Consider the following 18,699-nt stretch of genomic DNA (forward strand, 5'->3'; position numbering starts at 1 on the left):
TTGGTAAATGCTATAAGCAATCTTATGCAAACAATACTTAATTATTTCAAAAATAAAAGCTACTCTTAATAATTTGAAAGTTTTTGCATTTCTTGTAAGGTAAGAGATGAATGATGATGTCACTTCAGAGTTGGGCTGCAGACAGTGTTGTTACAGCATAGCCTTTTTCGACCAATAAATCTATTAAGTAAATAAAAATCATTAATCTATGAAACTTACGTTCACAAAGTCTAAACTTTTACCAAACCCTGAGCTTCCACTGTGTCAGTGAACCTTTTCTAACTTACCACTGGTACCTGCTGCCTGTTGATTATGAACCCTCTGACCAGTGGTTTTAAAAATCTAGTATTATACACCCAACACCTGCCCAGGCTTTATCTCAGTGATAAAGACCCCAGTGAATCTCACTGAGCAATGGAAATACTGGTGTTAGCCCTCAGTAGCAGAACTGAAGCCATCACCTGGAAAAAATCAAATGGCATCAACCAGAAATGCTGTAGGCAGAAGACTTTTCCAATGAAACACATTTTTCATTCTCTAAAGTACTCAGCATTTTCTGGTAACTGTGCAACTATCAATACAATCTGAATTACAGAGAAAGCTCTGCAGGCTATACATATATCCTTACTGTTTCTTTACAAATATACCCTCTGATATTTTAACACTGTGAGCCTTGGCTGACAAGACACAACTCCTACTGGTTATATTTGTTAGATTTAACTCTATTGGTGCATGTGTTTCTTTCCTAGTTGCTGTGACTGCAAATGAAGACAGAATGGAAACAGATGGTGCTTTAGCAGCAAGAATTATTGGATTCATCTTGTTCCAAGCTCCAATATTCAGCAGATAAACTGCTATGCAGTGTGAAGACATGGCAGTATTTGCACTCTAACAAGCCCTTCTCTGATAGTACCATGCTCACTCTCCTTTTCACTTAGCCTTAGGGCTTCTCTTTCTCCTTCATTTTACTTCATCAGTGCAGAAGAGGTGAAAGAGCTGCCACGCTATAAGGAACCTGAGAAAAAGACTGCTGTGCTAGAGAGAAGCTTCAACATGTAGCAGATTAAAGAGAAAAATAGGTAAATAAAATTAACAATGCTGAAGAGGCCAAAAGTCATATCTGGTTTACCTCTACAAAGCAGGGCTCATGGGTTGTAGGATTTATAGAGCAGAGCAACAGAATTTTAAAGCAAAGAACAGCAGCTTAACCACACAGGCACTCAAGTCCTAATTTATTATTGATTTATTCCACACTTACAACAGCTTTCTGCCACCAAGAAAACCAGAGCAATACAGTTGTCAACTAGGCCCTATGTGACCTTTTCTCCAAATCTGATCAACCCTTTTTCAATTATCACACGGGTTTTCTCTTTCCATTTCTTTCTTACTGTCTCTATCTGCCTTTACACTGATTTAGTATTTCAACGTCTTTTAGTATTCCCTGATCTCACAATTACCACCTCTCCATCAGCATCTTCTAACCAAACTTCACCATAAACAAAAAACAACTTCCACTCATTTATCCTAGACCTTAGACATTTTCACTACCACACAATTTACAGAAGAACAAGCTATAAAGTGCTCCTTGTGTTTTCAGTGCTGATACTTCTCTCAAAAACGGTGTTTTTTACTTTCATGTTATTTCATGATCAAGTACTGTTACATTTTAACACAGCTAATACACGTTTGGTAGCATATAATTAATGGATCGAACTTCATGAAGAATATAATTTGAGTCCTCATCACACATTATTCCCCCTGAAATAATTAACAATTACTCTTCCTTACAGGAGAAAATAATCACATTGAAAAAGAACAAACAAACATGACATTAATCTAAGAAGGTACAAAATAAACTTGTGCCTGAAAGGATGATACTGAAATTATATTTTATCTCTTTCAGCCAAAAGAAAATCTTTTTCCCCTTTGCATTTATGTTTACCATCTCATAGTAGCAAAACTAACCATAGTTCTTCAGCTGAAGCTAAATCAAACATTAACTCTGTAAACAATATGCTTTGTGCTGTCTGTCATGCACAGATTAAGCTAGTACAATATAATAACAGCATTTACACTGACACCATCAAAATACTGTTAAAAGAAACAGGATATCTTACGTTTTTACATGCAAGTAGGCTGAGGGGATGTATTTTGATATCACTGGTAAGGAAAAAAATCTATTGTAAGAAAATCCTTGCAAAAGAGGGATTGCAGTCCTTGCTTCACTTGTAGCCTGCTTAGCTTCAACTTCCATTAAGTGGTGGGAGAAAACTAAAACAGGAGACTTGGTAGGTGGCTTACGTGAGTAACAATGCTGAACAAGTGAAGCTGAAAACTGAAGAGGTACAATAGCAAAATGGTGTGCTCCCAAGCCTTTATAATGGAATGCTAACAGAAAACCAAGAAGCATCAAATACTCAGCTTTGTGAGTTTCATGGTGCAACAGAGTGGCAACAAACCTGGACCACATCCAACATTTACCAAAAAAAAAAAAAAAGGGAAAGAGCTGAGATACACCACTGCAACCATGCAAGTTCTTCTTTTCTTCACAGCTTGTGATGATTTATTGCACTATTAACTGCTGACCTTAAATACACTCCTCCTCATAAGAGACTGAGGCAGCTATTAGTTCAGGCTTTTCGTTTGTTCTCTTCTAGTGGAAAAGACAACAGCTCAGGTAAAACACTGCTGAGGGAGCCCGTGTACATCTAGAACTAGTGGCTGAAGGATCACAGGACCTTCATGTTTTATCAGGGCTGAAATTACATTGCCAAATGCAAATATCGTCTTATCTGTTACATATTCAGTCAGAAACTTTATCTCTTTGAAACTAATGAACATCAAGTTTCCTATTTTCTTACTCAGAATTAGATAGTCATAAAAACTACTATGACTAATCCTTCATTGATAAAGAATGGAAGCATTGCATCACAACACAATCTTCTTTTTTTTTCCAGATCCAGAGAAAAAAAAAACAACAAAATTTGCTATCTTCAACAGAAGTCCAGAGAAAGAGGCACTTTTTTTCAGAACACTGTGAGTATTACAAATAGAAAATAAAATTAATAAGACTCTCACTAATGTCATTTCAAACTAGCTCTATAGTGACATGGCTGCTAATCACATAGTGATTTTTTTTTTCTTCTAAGGCAGACTGGCTGTATTTAAATAATGAATATCACTTAGTTACTGATTTCTTTCCTATCATATATGCCAGATAACCTCTTCTTATTAATGTCTATCAAACTGGAATAAAATGACAGAGGGAAACAGTGAAGGTCTGTGAAATTACCAGCAACATTAACAATGAAAAATTAATGATTGTTCTCACTTTTCCTTCCCATACACATAGCAAAAGAAACTAGAAGAAAACAGTTCAGAACCAGCAAAAGAGGCTAATTAAGCCAAGCAAAATCTCTCTACAGGGCAGTGCAAACAACAGATATTTACAAAGACTCAAGATGTAACTGAAAAGTTTCATACAGAAGCCACATCTGGCTCAGAAAGCCCTCAAGCTGCAAAATATTGGACACAGAGAATAACCGTGAAGTACCACTATGCTTATACATCTTCCCGTAACCATCTGTGCTGTACACTGCTGGAAGTTCGACAACAAGTCAGACCTTTAGTCTACTTTTGTATAGCAGATCTTACGCACTCACATTAATGCGTTTGTTGGGTAACCCTCAGCATAATCACTTTAAGTCAGGCTTGCTGCATCCAAATTTTTGTATTTTCTCCAAAACATGGTTACTAAATGTGTACCTTCAGAATTTGCCTCCTGTAGGCTAGAGCTCTCTTACCTCCAGTAAGTCAATCATGCGTGTCATCTGAGAGTAGATAAGAACTCTGTGCCCTTGAGATTTTAGCCGTGTCAACAGAAGATCAAGAGCATGAAGTTTTCCACTGTCGGTGATCAGACTCTCCTTGTCTAAGAAGAAATGGAAGAAAAGAAGTAATACAGTCAAAATAGCTACAAAGCAATGGTTTAAGTAAATTCTAAGTTTTGCTCATTCTTCACAACATTATAATTCCTAAAGCAATCAGTGGCGACAAAAGAGATGGCAACATCCCTCTGGCTGAGGGTCATGCTGCTGACAGTAACTTCTGTTTGCTGGGAGAGGACTACATGAACTTATCCACCAGGCAAATTACAGCACAGATTGCTCATGAGAAAGGAAACGGACGTTCTTTGGACAGTCATTTCTCTCTTCTAAGGATCAATCCTAACCAGTTCAACAAATGTAACATACCTTTACAGTTCCCTTCCCACATTATAATGCTGTCCTCTGGACATTTGCCGCTACCCACTGCTGAGCTTTAGACTCTTTCCTCACAAACCTGGTTTCAAGACCAACACAGAAGCTGAAAAACAGTTCTCTAGGTCACTGTAAAACAACTGCCCCTTCACAGCACTGCCTTAATTTTTATTTCTCTTTCCTGCCCTCCACTTTTTTTTTCTGTTTAAGAAACATTTCCAAACTTCAATCTTGTAAATCATTGCAGATTTTATACTTCATGCCCTCTCTATTTCAGCACTGCTTATGAAGTATTTTTCAGGAAGGAGACCTTCCTGTTTGTACATTCTCTACATAAACTTCAGTAAATAATACATTACAGTTGAAAGAGGATGAAGAGACATTTTCTTCCAAAAAAATTATCTGTTGGGAAAGTCGCTGATCATTCTTTATTCTTTGGCGTGCCTGAATTTAGGTTTACAGCCAAAACAGAAAGTTGAGAACTGCACATAGTACAGGCTAGTACAGAGTCCAAATATTTTCAACGCATCCAGCAGGTAATGCTTCTCACAATTCTAGTTGCATAGAATAAATTAACTGATAGCCTGAAGAAAATTCAGCTTCCCGTGAGGCAGCTGACAGTTTTGTACTATATTTCAAACAAATGGTATATACAGAAATTAATTTGTTCATCTGAGCACAGTGCATTTTAGTATAGCTAAAACCAACCACACGTTTCCATACTCGTGGAAAAGGTGAATACACATCTTAACTGGAGAACACTGCTCCTAAAAATACTCATGAGCATCACACCCAACAAAGTTTCTGAGTGTTCATGTGCAGTGATGTGGCACAGAGAGCTAATTTGATTCTTGCATGTACAACTACACATCTACAGAGAAAAAGCAGAGAAGTAGCTGTTCTACAGAATTCAAAAGATTATTTTGAAATAACATGATAAGGTTTATGGTCATTTTATGAAAAGTTGCACAAAAAAAAAAAAAAAGAAGCATTAGGAAAAAAAATCCTCCAGATTTCAGTGCGTTTAAAAGCTTTTCCTGCAGTTGAGAAGTTCCAAAACTTGACGAACTCCGACTTTTCAAAGACCAATTGGCAATATGCAAGGTTTTTCTTCCAGCCAAAAGTTTTCAACTACAGAAGAGAACTTTATACTAACAGAGTATCCAGTAACTTATGTCAAAACCATAAAAATTGAGCATGCTTCTCTCCTTAGTCTCCTAACAGAGAAGGAAAAACTAATGAGCCAAAGTTTTATCCAGAAACATGGTGGATTCTTCATCGTTTTAGTCTTTCCAATCAAGATCTCAAGAAAAATTATATTCTTAAGTTTAAATAGGAAGAGTGGGCTTGATGCTGGAATTACTGGAATCTGTATCAGGCCATCAGAAGCTGAAGCCACAGTATTATGTTCTGACACTCAAGAAATTGTGAACTATCAGTGTCACTTAGAATTATTAGCTATTATATCTGCACTATAAGATAGTGCTGTGAATACTTTCTGCCTTGCTAACTGCTTAGCTGTCTTTCTGCATTACACCAGCTAGAAATTTGAGACAGAAAAGCTCTGCTTATTTTTGCTTCACTACCTACCTAGATGCTCTCTATTTTATCTTATTTCATTCTCCCTTCATAAAGAAAAATCTCATTTGATGGTGATCTTGTTGCTTTGCCAGGGGAAAGTACCGTATCATTACTTGAATCATTATCAACTATCTCATGGAATTCACCAACTGGAAAGCCACGTCAAGTAGATACTGTGAGGAAAACTCAAGACTACAGCTGAGGCTGGCATTTGTATTAACTACAATGGAGTGTATGATTGATTCTGAAATCTAGAATGTAGCTCAGTCTCAACTGCATACAAATTAATACAAGTTAATAATTTCATACATTCCTCTAAGGAAATCCAAACTGTTAACTTTGACAGTTAGATAAAAATGGAAATGAGTTACTCCCCTTACTCTTTACACTAAATTTTATTCTTCCTATTAAATCATAAAGTCATGACATTTTGATTTTATTCAAATTGATCAACCTGCTATTTCAGAATGAATTAAATAGACTTAAGTAACACGAAAAGTCTAGATATGCATGCCAAAATAACATGATCATTAACCAAAAGCCATTTGTCTGGAAGGAAACTGAGAGAACCAAAAGGGTTTGTTCAAAAGTCAATCTAGACTAATTCAGTTTGATACACCATGTTTCCAGAAGTAGAAAAACAGTAGCTTTTTACAGCAATCATGATAGGTAGAACTAAGTTTTGCTAAATGGAAATGATGCATATCCTTTGCTACTGGCTCCTTAATATTCCATTGCATAAGTAGCTATTTTTGAATTGCACTAGAATGCAAATTAAAAGAACTGATTTACAGATGGTTTTACAGTCTGAAAAGCTAGTTAACAGTTCATAATTTGTCTAACATCTCAGCATCTGAGCAGACCGCACTGATGAGAAAGCTTTTTCAGGATAGTGAAACAAAACCAACAAAAAAAAAGATCTGTCATCTTTGGAAGAGAAAACCGTATGACTACAAGCCTGACAACTTTAGTGTGCTATCTCAATATCACTGCTTTCCAAACTCATATGTTTTTGCATGCTTAAAGCCTGCCACCTAGTGCTTCAAAGGACAGACTGTGCAAAGTCCTAACAAAAAGTGTAAAATCTTACTGCCTCATGGCTGGAAAACATCTCAATTATTTTAAAGTGTCTTCCATCTCTAGTTTTTCCCATTGCTATTTCTTTCTTTTACCCTGGGGGAAGAAAATGGCAACTTTTATTAAATAGGATTTCCACAATTCGCAGTTCTACAGTTTTAATAATCAGTGAAAGCTTTCAACAACAATATATTCTGATATGCATACTAATAGCATAATTGAATGAACTTATAAAATTTTGAACCAGTCGGGTGATGAGATCCTGGATTACACCTCAAAGAATGATTCTCAAGGCACAATTTTTTGGGTTCCTCTTCAGCACTGTATGACAGACACTAAACAACAACCAGATCAAAAGGACAGCAACTGTAAAATTCTACTCTGTGGCTTTCAGTTTGAAAAAAAGCTCCTGCCTCCAGCTGTGGACAATAATTATCAACAAGGAGATACTTTGGGTTCCTATGGTCTGGGAAGAAGAGCTAGAAATGATTATGACTCAAAATAACCTCAGTCAGGAGAATTGGCCTATGATTGCAGCTGGGCTCACTGCTCTCTGAAGAATGAGAAAAAGTGCCTCCGAACATGCAAAATGCAGAGGAAAGAGAGATAAAGCCTGGGTTCCAGTTGACACCCCTGGATCCCCTCCCGACAGTCTGTGCAGCACAATGGGGTCAGTGAGGAGCTGGCAGGCTCTCACAGTAAACAGCCAGTGAGGCCGGTGCTTTTTATCGATGCTAAAAGGACTCAGACACTTCCTGCCATTTAATCCAGGACCATTTTTCTTTCAAAGAACAGGAAAAGCCTCAAGAGATTCCCACAGTGATCGCAGCTGAGCCCACTGCTAGGGCACTGGGAATGCCGAGGCTGGAAGAGGATAGATCAGGGTTAGACAGAGAGGTTTCCCCTTTGCTCCTGTCACCCATTCACCGTGGACCTTCACACCTATGGCTCCCATTTTACACTTGCTGATCTTCAGCCTTATAAATGGCTTCTTCAGGCTATCAGCCACTTTCTGGAGTGCACCCTGCCTGCTTCTGCATGTATCAACACAGATGTCCTGTTGTAGTATGTGCCCTCTTCTCTTAGAGTAGGTTTAGATTTGAATGCATCTTTCCACCTAATTAAAACACAACTGTACAAAACCACGTTTTTAATCCACTTTTAGCTCTAACACCTCCCAGATTAAGCCAGCTACACAAACAAATCCTTTGTTGAGCTTGGACAACAATTTGTCGAATTTTGTACCTATTCACTCACTCCTGTAAGATTCTTGTTCCCCATCATTATTCCTCTACACATTTTTGCTGCTGATACAGTTCTCAATCTCTTCATGAGAAAGCAGCCCTCTCCCTAATTCTACATCATCCTCTTCATTTCTGTCCATGACTTCTATCTTAATGTATCCCTTAATTAGTTCCTTGTCTTCTACTTTTAAGTAATTGGTAAAAGATTCCATGAATTCCTGAAGAAAGGAAACTATTAAATCAATCACTAAATGTTAATCAAGCACAAACTCATGAAAAAAAGTTTCTCTATTACATAGGTACAAATGTGCGTGATCTTCAAATGACTCTATGTACTTAGGATGTACTTTCTTAAACCGGACTCTAGCAAGCAAAAGGCCATTCTCCTTTTACTGTACTAACTTCCCCTGCCAAACATCCTTGACCCAAAAGGGTCTGGGAATAACTTAGGATCTGGCAGTGTAAGCTGTTTTTCCTCTTGGCTATCTCTCAGATCTCTAGTGCTTTTTGCAGTACTTGCTCACTGCTCAGGACCACCTTCTGACAACTAGACCATGCCCAGTTTATGGAAGTCACTGTAGTACTAGCAATCAAATTCTAGTAAATCTTGAATTATTTTAGCTTAATTCCAGAAAAAAGTGACATGCGCTTACATTTACATTTCTCACTTTACTAGGAAATATGAACAAGTTTTCTTTATTTCAACTCAACAAGTTCTGTATGTCTTGTTTCCCAGGAAAATTTCATCTGAACTAGGTCCCTGTATCCATCCCACTCATGGTGAACTGCTACAAGTAGTTTTTATCCTTTCATTACCAAGACTAACAAAATATCTCAGATCAATACAAAGGTCTTCCAACGTATCAGGAGGTAAAGTATGATCAAAACTTTTCCTGCAATATCTATATCTCCAACCTCGAATTACTGCCTGGTCACGAGAGCAAACTGTGGTTCATTTAGCAAATCCACCTCTTCACAGACACTTTGAGGACTGACATGCAAAGAGAGGTCTGTAAGCATTAGAAAAGTTTGTCCTAGACTTGTTCATCTCCACTGACAGCTTTACTGCTCACAAAGGATGTGAAATCACAGTGCATTTTAAGATACCAGAGTTAACTTTCACTCAGGAGGCGCAAACAAAACCAAACAAAAACCATAAGCAAGCAGCATGACCACCGAAGAACAGATGGCCTTATTTACCTAGCTCTATTCCATGACAAGCTCCAAACTCACCTGGTATCCTGATGAAAGACCAGCCGTTCTGAGGCCTGATCCCCAACAGTCCTCCTGGATATTCTGGGAAGAACTGGGAGCTTTGTTTCTGCCAGTCAGCTGCTAGCTCAGGGGCTCCATTGACTAAACACTGCTTTGCTTCAAGACTTCCTCCTTCCCTTAGTGCTCTGCGCTCGTATTCTGCACTTCGATCATTGCAGTAGAACTCCAGTGGCACAGCTGTTACCTGTAAGTAAAAATGTAATCAACATTCTTGTTCAGACTGTCCTTTATCTTCATCCCCAAATCCCACTTCAGTTACCTTCACACTGGTTCAAATTTTAAAAAGCCACATCATTTCTGACACGTACAAATGGAAAACAACCTTAAACCGGTTTAAAGTAAGGAAAGGTGGAGCATCTTCCCTCTTCACAAAAAGCCCCATGAACAATCAGGCATAGACTATTTGTCTTTTGATACACACTGTCTTGAATCAATTTCTATACAACTGATAGCAAAACTGACAGTAAAAGAACAATATTCTTGCTGCATCTTTTGCTTTGCCTATTTTTTGTTTTGTTTTTTCTCTTCACAATGAAGCATCTACATAGCAAACACGAAATCTATAAACTGGCCTCAACAGAAATTCATGTGGTAATGTAAGATTATCAAGAGACCTATTAGTATGTTGTAAGATCACTTAAAAATTAAACCAAAATTCAGTATTACACAGGTAACCTTACAGTATGGGATTAAACCAGAAAAAAATGTATAAATTTGCAGTACTTTCTAAGTTACCTGACAGCAAATATAAGTCACTGTTGCTTTTATTTCAGAAATAAAATTAAAAAAAAAACATTTTCCAGGCAGATTCAGCTATGTTGCAAACATTCTCATGAATCCTAATACTCTGGAAAATGAACACATTACAGTTGGACGAAAAGCAATGAAACGAATAAAAGAACAGAAGAACTCAAAGTTTTGAAAATCTTCACATTTTAAGATGGAGACAGAGCTGCATAGTAAGAAATACTAGGGGAATCTGTAGGCTTTGATGTTAAACAGCAAGCAGCTGAGCTTCTGGAGAATTGAGAACATGTGGGAGCAGGTTTCATAATGGGACAATTGAGACCTGAAATACAGTGGAAGAATTATCTTACAGCTGTCTGATATCTTAGATGCTGCCTACTCCTCTCTGGACATTTACCAGCAAACTGAAAATAGGAGATATAAAGCAAGATCTTTTTGATAGAAACCTGTCTTTTAATAGGAATAAATTTGTTTCACGAACAGATTTATCTTTGCAAGGACCAATGGCTTGTTTAAACAGATTCGTAAGTACAATTTGGGGACATACTGAAACAAAAACCAAAAAGGCATACAAAATCTTAGCAGTAATTGCAAAGCCATTGTTTTGCAAGATGCCGAAAGCTATTTTTAAATCAAACTGTCTTGTAAATTGCATGCAACATTATAAAATGAAAGGGACTTCACTAAGTAAGGCTTTGTACACATTTCCACCACTTACTAGATGGTGCTGGGGTTGATGCTATCTTCCACTGCCACCTGCAGTCCAAGCATGGGACTGTCTCCTGTGCAAGAGTGCAAAACCTCTCACAATTCCAAATTCCAAATTCCAATTTTGTTGCCTCAGCACTACTGTCCACTGCAAACTATGGCAGAGATTGGTACTGATTCTCTTAAGGGACACTATTCAGTTCCTATTTCTACAGAGGATAAACTAGAACATTCCTTCAAGCACAGGTAATCTGCAATACCTCCCCTAAAGGAAGCACTGCTAGGAGACAGCCTTGAGATGAACTCTGTGTACCTCAACTTTTTGTGATTGAGCCCTACCTGTAATCAGGCAAATAGCCTCCTGTAGAAGGGAAATTACACTGCCAAATCACCCTCACCAATACCTCCTCCCCACCCCCTACCCAGAATTGCTGCAACATAAACACATACTCCTATTTCTTTCGCTCCATTAACATCTCAAAATTCATCACAGGTCAAACAACAGAAGGCTATAGTTTCTGACAATATGTCTTCTTTGCTATTTCAAGTCTTGTACACTCCTGCCAAAAGTTTCCAACAAACTAAGTCTTTGTATTCCTAGAAACAAAGTGTAATGCTTCCATTTCATCATTTTGCTACACTAGCTAATTAAAACAAGTACCTTCATTCACTAAAATAAGCATCAGATACAATCTCTCTTCACCCTTCCCTGAAACCTGGCCTTCTAAGCCTGTTTCTCCCCTTCCCAATGTTTAGGTAGTATTCAACACACTGTTCAGAAGTAACTCAACTTTAAGCATAAAGGGTGACAAATCTTTTTCTTGGAAACCTGAAGGAATTTAAAGGAAAAGGGAGTAACTGCTTGTCATCAAACCAGGCAGTATGTTGTGACTGTACTGATACGTAACTTTGAAAAACTCAGTTATACTTCTGGCCCTTAGGCCTGCAGGCACAGATGAATTCAACCTAAGGAACACATAGCTGGTAAGCAGAGACCTGACAGACATCCTCCCTTCTCCAGAAGGCAACGTATAAATATGCACACAGCCACAATTTGATCAATATCAAATAACAATATTTATCAATATTATCAATAACATCAACGCTGATTAAAGAATGTAAGATTTGGATAGTCTGGTAATGAGTCTTCTACTATTAAACTGCTTTTGTATCATCATAAACAGTATTAAGACGTCTCAAAATAATAGGGATTTTATTGGCCTGTTACTGCTTCAAAGTAACTCGAAGCAGGTGTGTACCCTCATCCCAAGCCCCACTGATGCTTACTGTTCACTTAAAGTAGGGCTCTTCCTCAAGAGCAGAGGGCTGATGGAGAGGAATTTTAGATATGTGATAGGGTACAGAAAAAAAGAATTGGAACTGTAAAATTGATTTCCTACAGGAAAAAGAAAAGGTTTGTTGGTTGTTTTTTTCTTCCCTTTTATTTGACCATGAAGCAATACAAGATAAGGTGTGGTATCAACTACTGTTTGTTGATTTGGAGATATCATCTATATGACTTCATTCACCAACTTAAGTGGAAAAGAGCAAAGAATATGTGGCAGAGAATAAGTAATCTAGAGACACAACTTCTCAAATTAACTACATACCGCCTACTTGGTGTAGCACAGCTTCAGCTTTCTCATCTTAAGCACGACCAAGGATGTGCCCAGCAGCCAGAGACTTCTGTGGAACTTTACCTCTATAACTCACTCAGCATGCTATAAAACCCAGCACAGTGGCATCCACTGCATGTTTATCTCACTTTCAGCTGTTTCCTCAAAACTGATGTTCATCCATGTGATTAGGAGAAACATTTGGTGATTTATCTTTTAACAAGAGCATAGGTCAGAACCTCCTTCTTCACAAAAGGTCATTCTGAAGGTGGAAACTCTCTACAGATATGCTTATCTATTATGATGACAAATGGTAGATTCAAGTCCAGATTTGAATCTTAAGTACATTTTGTGAAGCTTTGCCAAGATCCAGAAACACAATAGCCACAGACTTCTGAAGGTCCCCCGTGTCAGCCCAGAAATCTTCAGCTAAAGTAATTCCAAAATTCAGTTACTATTTGATAGACAATCCCAAGCAGTACCATTTAATAATATCCAGAAGATCCAGAAAATCTTAAACTTTCTACTCAGTCCTTTTATAATACAATTTGGTGTTTCTTTTTTGGAGCATAAGCTGATGCAACAAGATAAACTCAGTGTCCTTTTCAAAAAAGCATTACTTCTCAGCTCCCTTTGACATGAGAATTCACCAATCACTCCATTCCATCATATCATACTACGCTTCCGTTAGATTATGTAGGAAGAATCTACCTCACAATCTTTTTCTACAATTTTACTGCTTTTGTTTTTAGGAGAGAAAGTGAAATCTATGTATGTCACAATAACTTCAGTTGGGTGCATCTCACAACTTTCCTTTTCCCTTCAATAGCCACTGCAGTCACTTCCTCTATGAAAAAAGCACTATAGAATACAGTAACAAAAGGATATCCTCACAACAATTTTACCCAACCAAAAGAAAGCAATAGATTATCCTGTTCCTGTGACACAACTCTAACAAGATTTAAAACACAATAGAAAATACATAATTTATAACTTCACTTGGACTTACCCGTGGACTGGCTATGCACAGGAAGGACGGCAGCTCAGTCACCTGGCAGCACCGTACACATGAGGTAGCTGATCTCCTTCGATGTATGACATGATCTGAATAGCCAGTAACTGCTTTACAGTGGCTACTGAACACAAGGTTCTAAAAACAAAATTAAAATTGAGAAGTTATTACTTTTCTAATTAGAAACTCCTCTCAAATCTTGCAATCACCCATGACAAAGACAGAAAAAGGACACTCCAAGTATTTCTCTTGGAAAGAGGAAGCTCTACGCATCTTCTGCAGTAACAATGTACAAGATCTTTGAGCAATTATCACAACATTCAAATACAGAAATGCCTGAAATCAGCATAGCTCATATCCATATTTATCTTTACACTCAGTTGGAACTAAAAACCATTTTTTTTTCTTCTTTTTTGAACCCTCTGATCTTGGCTTTCATAACGAAGGAATATTCCAGTAGAATAACTCTATTCTCTAGCCATGTTCTAGCTGCTTCTTTATTTATTGTGAAGTATGGGAAAATGATATCTGGCACTGAAGAAGACTTAAGACACTAGGTAGCATTGGACAATCTTTAGACATTCATTTTTTCCAACTTTTTCTTCCCTTGCAGTGCAAAAAGGCTCTGAACCTTATCCCCAAAACTTTCCAGGTGTTGCACAATTACTGACACATGAACATACCAATGTGTAAAACTTGGAATTTGCAAGAGGATCGATGTCCTTTTGATATAGAACAATTTACTGACTGCCCCTGCTGACAAGTGGGAATCATTCAGTCAACACTGAAGTTTAAATCAAGGACAGCTCTTTGAAGATGCCCAACTACAGAGAAAAATAACAGACAACAAAACTAGATTTTCTTTGTGTGCATCAGTTATGTTTCCTTTATTATTGTTAATATCTGCATCAAATGATGAAATGAATTGCTTATAGACTAAGCAATTTCTGCTTCTTTGTTTTTATTCTAGCTCTTCTACACTCTTACCAACCAATGGCTGTACCCAATGTAATCACAATAGCAAGAACATGAGATCGTTATTCTGCATGCTACAGGAAACAAGCAACAAAAAACAAACATTAACAGGCAAACTTCTTGCTGCCGTAAGATCACAGAACATGCCCTTCAGACAATTCCAGCAGTTCACTAAAGTAAAATGTGAACAGCACCAAAAGCTTCAATATTATTCTGACCCAGATCCTACTGCACCAAAATTTACCACATGCTAATTCTAATTGACAGGAACTCCCAATTTTCTAAAATTCCAGTGTCTGAAACCCTAAACATCAAGACACACTTAGGAAAGTTTATGTCCAGAGTATCTCAAAAACATTAGAAAACATCCAAATAGCCACAGCAGTACCCTATGGACATTCCTGGCCCTATTTCCAGCTGCTGATGCACAGAACAAGAAGCAGATGGTTAGCATACAGGTGACTGCTCTTGTTAACATCAATAGACCATCAGCAGATCTTTACATTGATTGTGTTTACAGTTCAAAAGAAGGAAACAAAAGAAAATAGTGTAATAAGAATTACACTAAATGAAAGAGAGATAAGTAGAATAATTTGGAACCTCCTGACAAAGGACATAAATAGCTTTACTGTACGTAAGTGCTCTGATCACCTATGAAATACAAACAACCCTAACACATAAGCTGATCTTTCAGTTGCTGCAAGTGTGACTTGTGAAAAGTTCCAACTCTAACTGAATATCTGCTCCCCTAAGGAAGATGTCAGAAAAGGCTGACAGTAGACTTTCACTGACACTCAGCACAGCAAAAAAGCCCTGGTCAAAGCTTGATCCACATGGGATAACATCATCCTAAGCAGGCTCTTACTCAGCTGCAACTCTTTATAAGTAGCACTATCTTAAGTAGAAACTGCTTCACATATTCACTCCCACATCTACAGAGCCCCTTCTGCTTGTTGGCATAACTGTATGCACATTAAGAAGTGGATCAAGATGAAAACAAACCCTTGCTCGCCCACTCTATGTTAGTTCTGTGATCCTTCCCATCACCTAGTAAAACAGACTGTGCTGAAATAGCACAGTGCAGGGCTGGGGATACACAGCCATGGACAACTTACACATCTGAGTACCAAAAATTCAGCTACATATAAAATCAGAGAACAAATTCAGCAGACAGAAAATTGTTGCAGCTGGCTCATTCAGGTATCTGAGTGCAAGGGCACAGATCAGAGGAGGCAGGATTCAGCAGCTCAGAGTAAAGAAATGAAAACAAGGGTCACAGAAAAGTGGCTTCTCTTAGCAACAGCAAGCTATTAGTCAGACTCAGAAGAGCTTCTTTAGGTTAAAGTTCATTTCTTCCCTGGCCCATATACAGGAGGTATAGCTGGTACTAGAAGTACACAGGAAGAAGCAAAGAAAAAACTTTCAAGAAGGTATCCAAAATAAAAGTATTATTTTACATGCAGACAGTATTAGAATCTTGTACAGTGGAAACCAGCTTGCCATCGGTCACCCAAGTGAAAAAGCCTGAATAAGGTCACAGAGCAGAACACAGGCATGGCTCTAAAATAGCTCCTATACTGCAATACAACAAAGCTAAGCACACACAAAGAGGACTGTTAAAACAAACATGCATGTATGTGTCTACTGCAACCATGCAATCACAGTAATTGCTGAAAGAGGCTTTCCTATCTAGCAGACAGCTGCAAACAAATATGGGATATGGCTACCTGCACTGTCCTAAGCTCATTAACACCCCTAAGGTTTTATACAAAGAAAATGACGAAAGCAAAGGAGAGAAGGGTTCATATCAACAGATCAGATTTCATATTAATTTCAATCAACATATACAAATCAATACACATGTGGAGATGCTAAGGGGAATGAATAGACTTAGCACTGCAAGGGACTTCTGTGCTTACGTGAAAAAACTCATACCACCTTTAGACAGATGTTACTTCAATTTTAGATTGAACCATTAAAAAAAAAGGGTTTTTTTTTTTTGTCTACTGACTTATTTTCATAGTTTGCGTCTGACATAGGAAATGCTGACCTGAGCAGTTAAGAAAAGCCTTTCCAGATTTATACCATTTCCTTTTTCCTCTGTTTCTCCCCCTCCCCACTCCCTACATGTTACTATCTTGCAAAGCCCCAGATGAAGCCTCAGGGAGTTTTACATGAAAAATTTCTCAAATTTGGGCCAAGTTTTTTAAAAAAGTGTCCTGTTAAAAGAAAGAAACATGAAGAACTACTTGTTTTTCTACACCAACCTTTGTTTTGCACATTTTTAAGAAACTCTATACATAAGCTATCTGGAAAATTCTACAAATGTAACTTATTTTAAAGTGATCTCAAGTAGTAATTTGTCTATAATGAAGGTTAGAAAACTTCTAAGGAATCCTTCGTAACTGTAAGGCTAAACTTCCTTTCTCCTTACTGGGGCTATTACAAACATGCTGTACTGCACAAGCTTATGAACTTTACTCCCCAGCTGGTTGTTTTCTATGTGAAACATGATTTATGACAGTCACAGCCCTGGGAACCCCAGAGACACCAGTAACAGCTTCATGAATCAATCCAAATAATTTATTTGGAGAAACAAAATCACAACTAAGACCTTCCAGACTGTGGTACAGGTGAGTCTCAAGTCTATCAACTTATTTTTCATTTCATTCTTAGCATTAAAAGCTAGATATGCATATTCCACATCTCACATCTATAATGTAAGCCCACCTTCTGTTCTGTAAGAAACTACAACAATTTTTATTTCAACACTTACATATGCTAACCCAATGGATTAATTATGGCCTACAATGATATCATCTTCTACTTTCCTTCTGTTAGGCTGCAACATTTTCCACAACACACAAGTTTTCCTTGGCCATACTCAAGAGAGGACAGAGCTACAGAATAGCTTCAGAGATATAAACAGTACACAGATAGTACTCAAATGGTTAAATATAACTTAAAAAATATTTTGCAAGCAAATCCACAGTTTAGACATTTTATCAAGCTAGATAGGGAATCACAAAATATTTAAACACCAGTACAGGCAGTGTTAATTGGCACACACACTCACTTGGCTCGATCTTTGTTTGATAACTAGGAGAACTCATTTTGTTGGCTTGGCTGTTAACGATGCAAAACATGACACCAAGCTCAAGGTTGGTTTCCTACTGCTTACATGTCTTCAATTTCAACTTCCTCCACACGCTATTCAATTGAATCCCGGCTATCTCCTTTCCCCTTGCAGACTCATGAAGTGAAGCAATATTCCCCAGAGAAATCTGGCAAGATCTCACTGTTCCAGAAAAGATTTTTTTACTGCAAATATAACTGCCACTAAAGGAGAATTTCAGCTATATGCTAGCTGTTTTCCTGACCCTAACGCTAATTTTTTTTTGATCTTATTTCCCAATGAAACAACTTGATGAAATTATAACTCAAGAAATCAACAACTAGATCGTGATAAAACATTCACCCACATCCTAGAGTAAGGCTTAGAGAAAATGATTTGGCATTACACAGTAAAATGAACACATTTGTAATCTACTAGCCAGCAGTAGAAACAAATGTCAGAGTAGAAAGATGACCATTGATAATGCCTGTCCACCAGCTCCAAAACACTGCTACACTGAATGAAGCCTCCAACTATCCCAGTTGCTGCAACACTGTATTGAATTTGAGAAGAGTTGGTTTCAGTTAGAGTTACAAAAAACTCTCAAGCTTACACATAGAATCTGCCTCCAACAAATGATGAGCTTAGTACAGCTATTCCAATAATATTTTTAAGACTTCTAATTCAACTAATTTATTTTTATGTAGCAAGTTTTTAAATGTATCGCTATACAAGAGGAAGACAGAAGTCAAGCCATTTTTCCTTTCAGCACTCTGAACTTCATCTAAGAGACAGTACTAATAAAGTTATCTTGTTTCTAATTTTATGTTCCCTTCTGTTTTGTAACAAGAGGTTCTCACCATTCTTCCCTCAGGGGATTTGCTTACATCTCTACTTTGCTTACCTGCAGCAAAGTGCAGCTGTGCAAGTTAGGGAAAGACAGTGGGAAATTTACATCAAGCAAGAAATCCTTGTTCTTTAAACAGTGTGAGCCCTCCTGTTTCTCTCTTTCTGGTTCCATCCAGGAGCGCAAATGATGGAGCCTGTAGGAGGCCTTCAGAGACAGGAAAAGAGCTAACCATCTGAAAGA

At 37.7% G+C, this 18,699-nt stretch overlaps 1 protein-coding gene across 3 annotated transcripts in view; it reads right to left on the minus strand.

The window, feature by feature from the left end:
* INO80 (INO80 complex ATPase subunit) overlaps positions 1 to 18,699 on the minus strand; it is a 64,347-nt gene that overhangs the window by 15,284 nt on the left and 30,364 nt on the right. For all 3 annotated transcript variants that reach the window (XM_010711327.3, XM_010711328.3, XM_010711326.3), the window contains 4 exons: positions 18,514 to 18,691; positions 13,517 to 13,657; positions 9,395 to 9,620; positions 3,804 to 3,931 (listed from right to left, as the gene is read on the minus strand). In XM_010711327.3, the coding sequence (XP_010709629.1) occupies positions 3,804 to 3,931; positions 9,395 to 9,620; positions 13,517 to 13,657; positions 18,514 to 18,691 (673 nt within the window). The remainder of the gene's footprint in view (positions 1 to 3,803; positions 3,932 to 9,394; positions 9,621 to 13,516; positions 13,658 to 18,513; positions 18,692 to 18,699) is intronic.

This window comes from Meleagris gallopavo, chromosome 5 (genome assembly GCF_000146605.3).
Source record: "Meleagris gallopavo isolate NT-WF06-2002-E0010 breed Aviagen turkey brand Nicholas breeding stock chromosome 5, Turkey_5.1, whole genome shotgun sequence".
Lineage (NCBI taxonomy): Eukaryota > Metazoa > Chordata > Aves > Galliformes > Phasianidae > Meleagris > Meleagris gallopavo.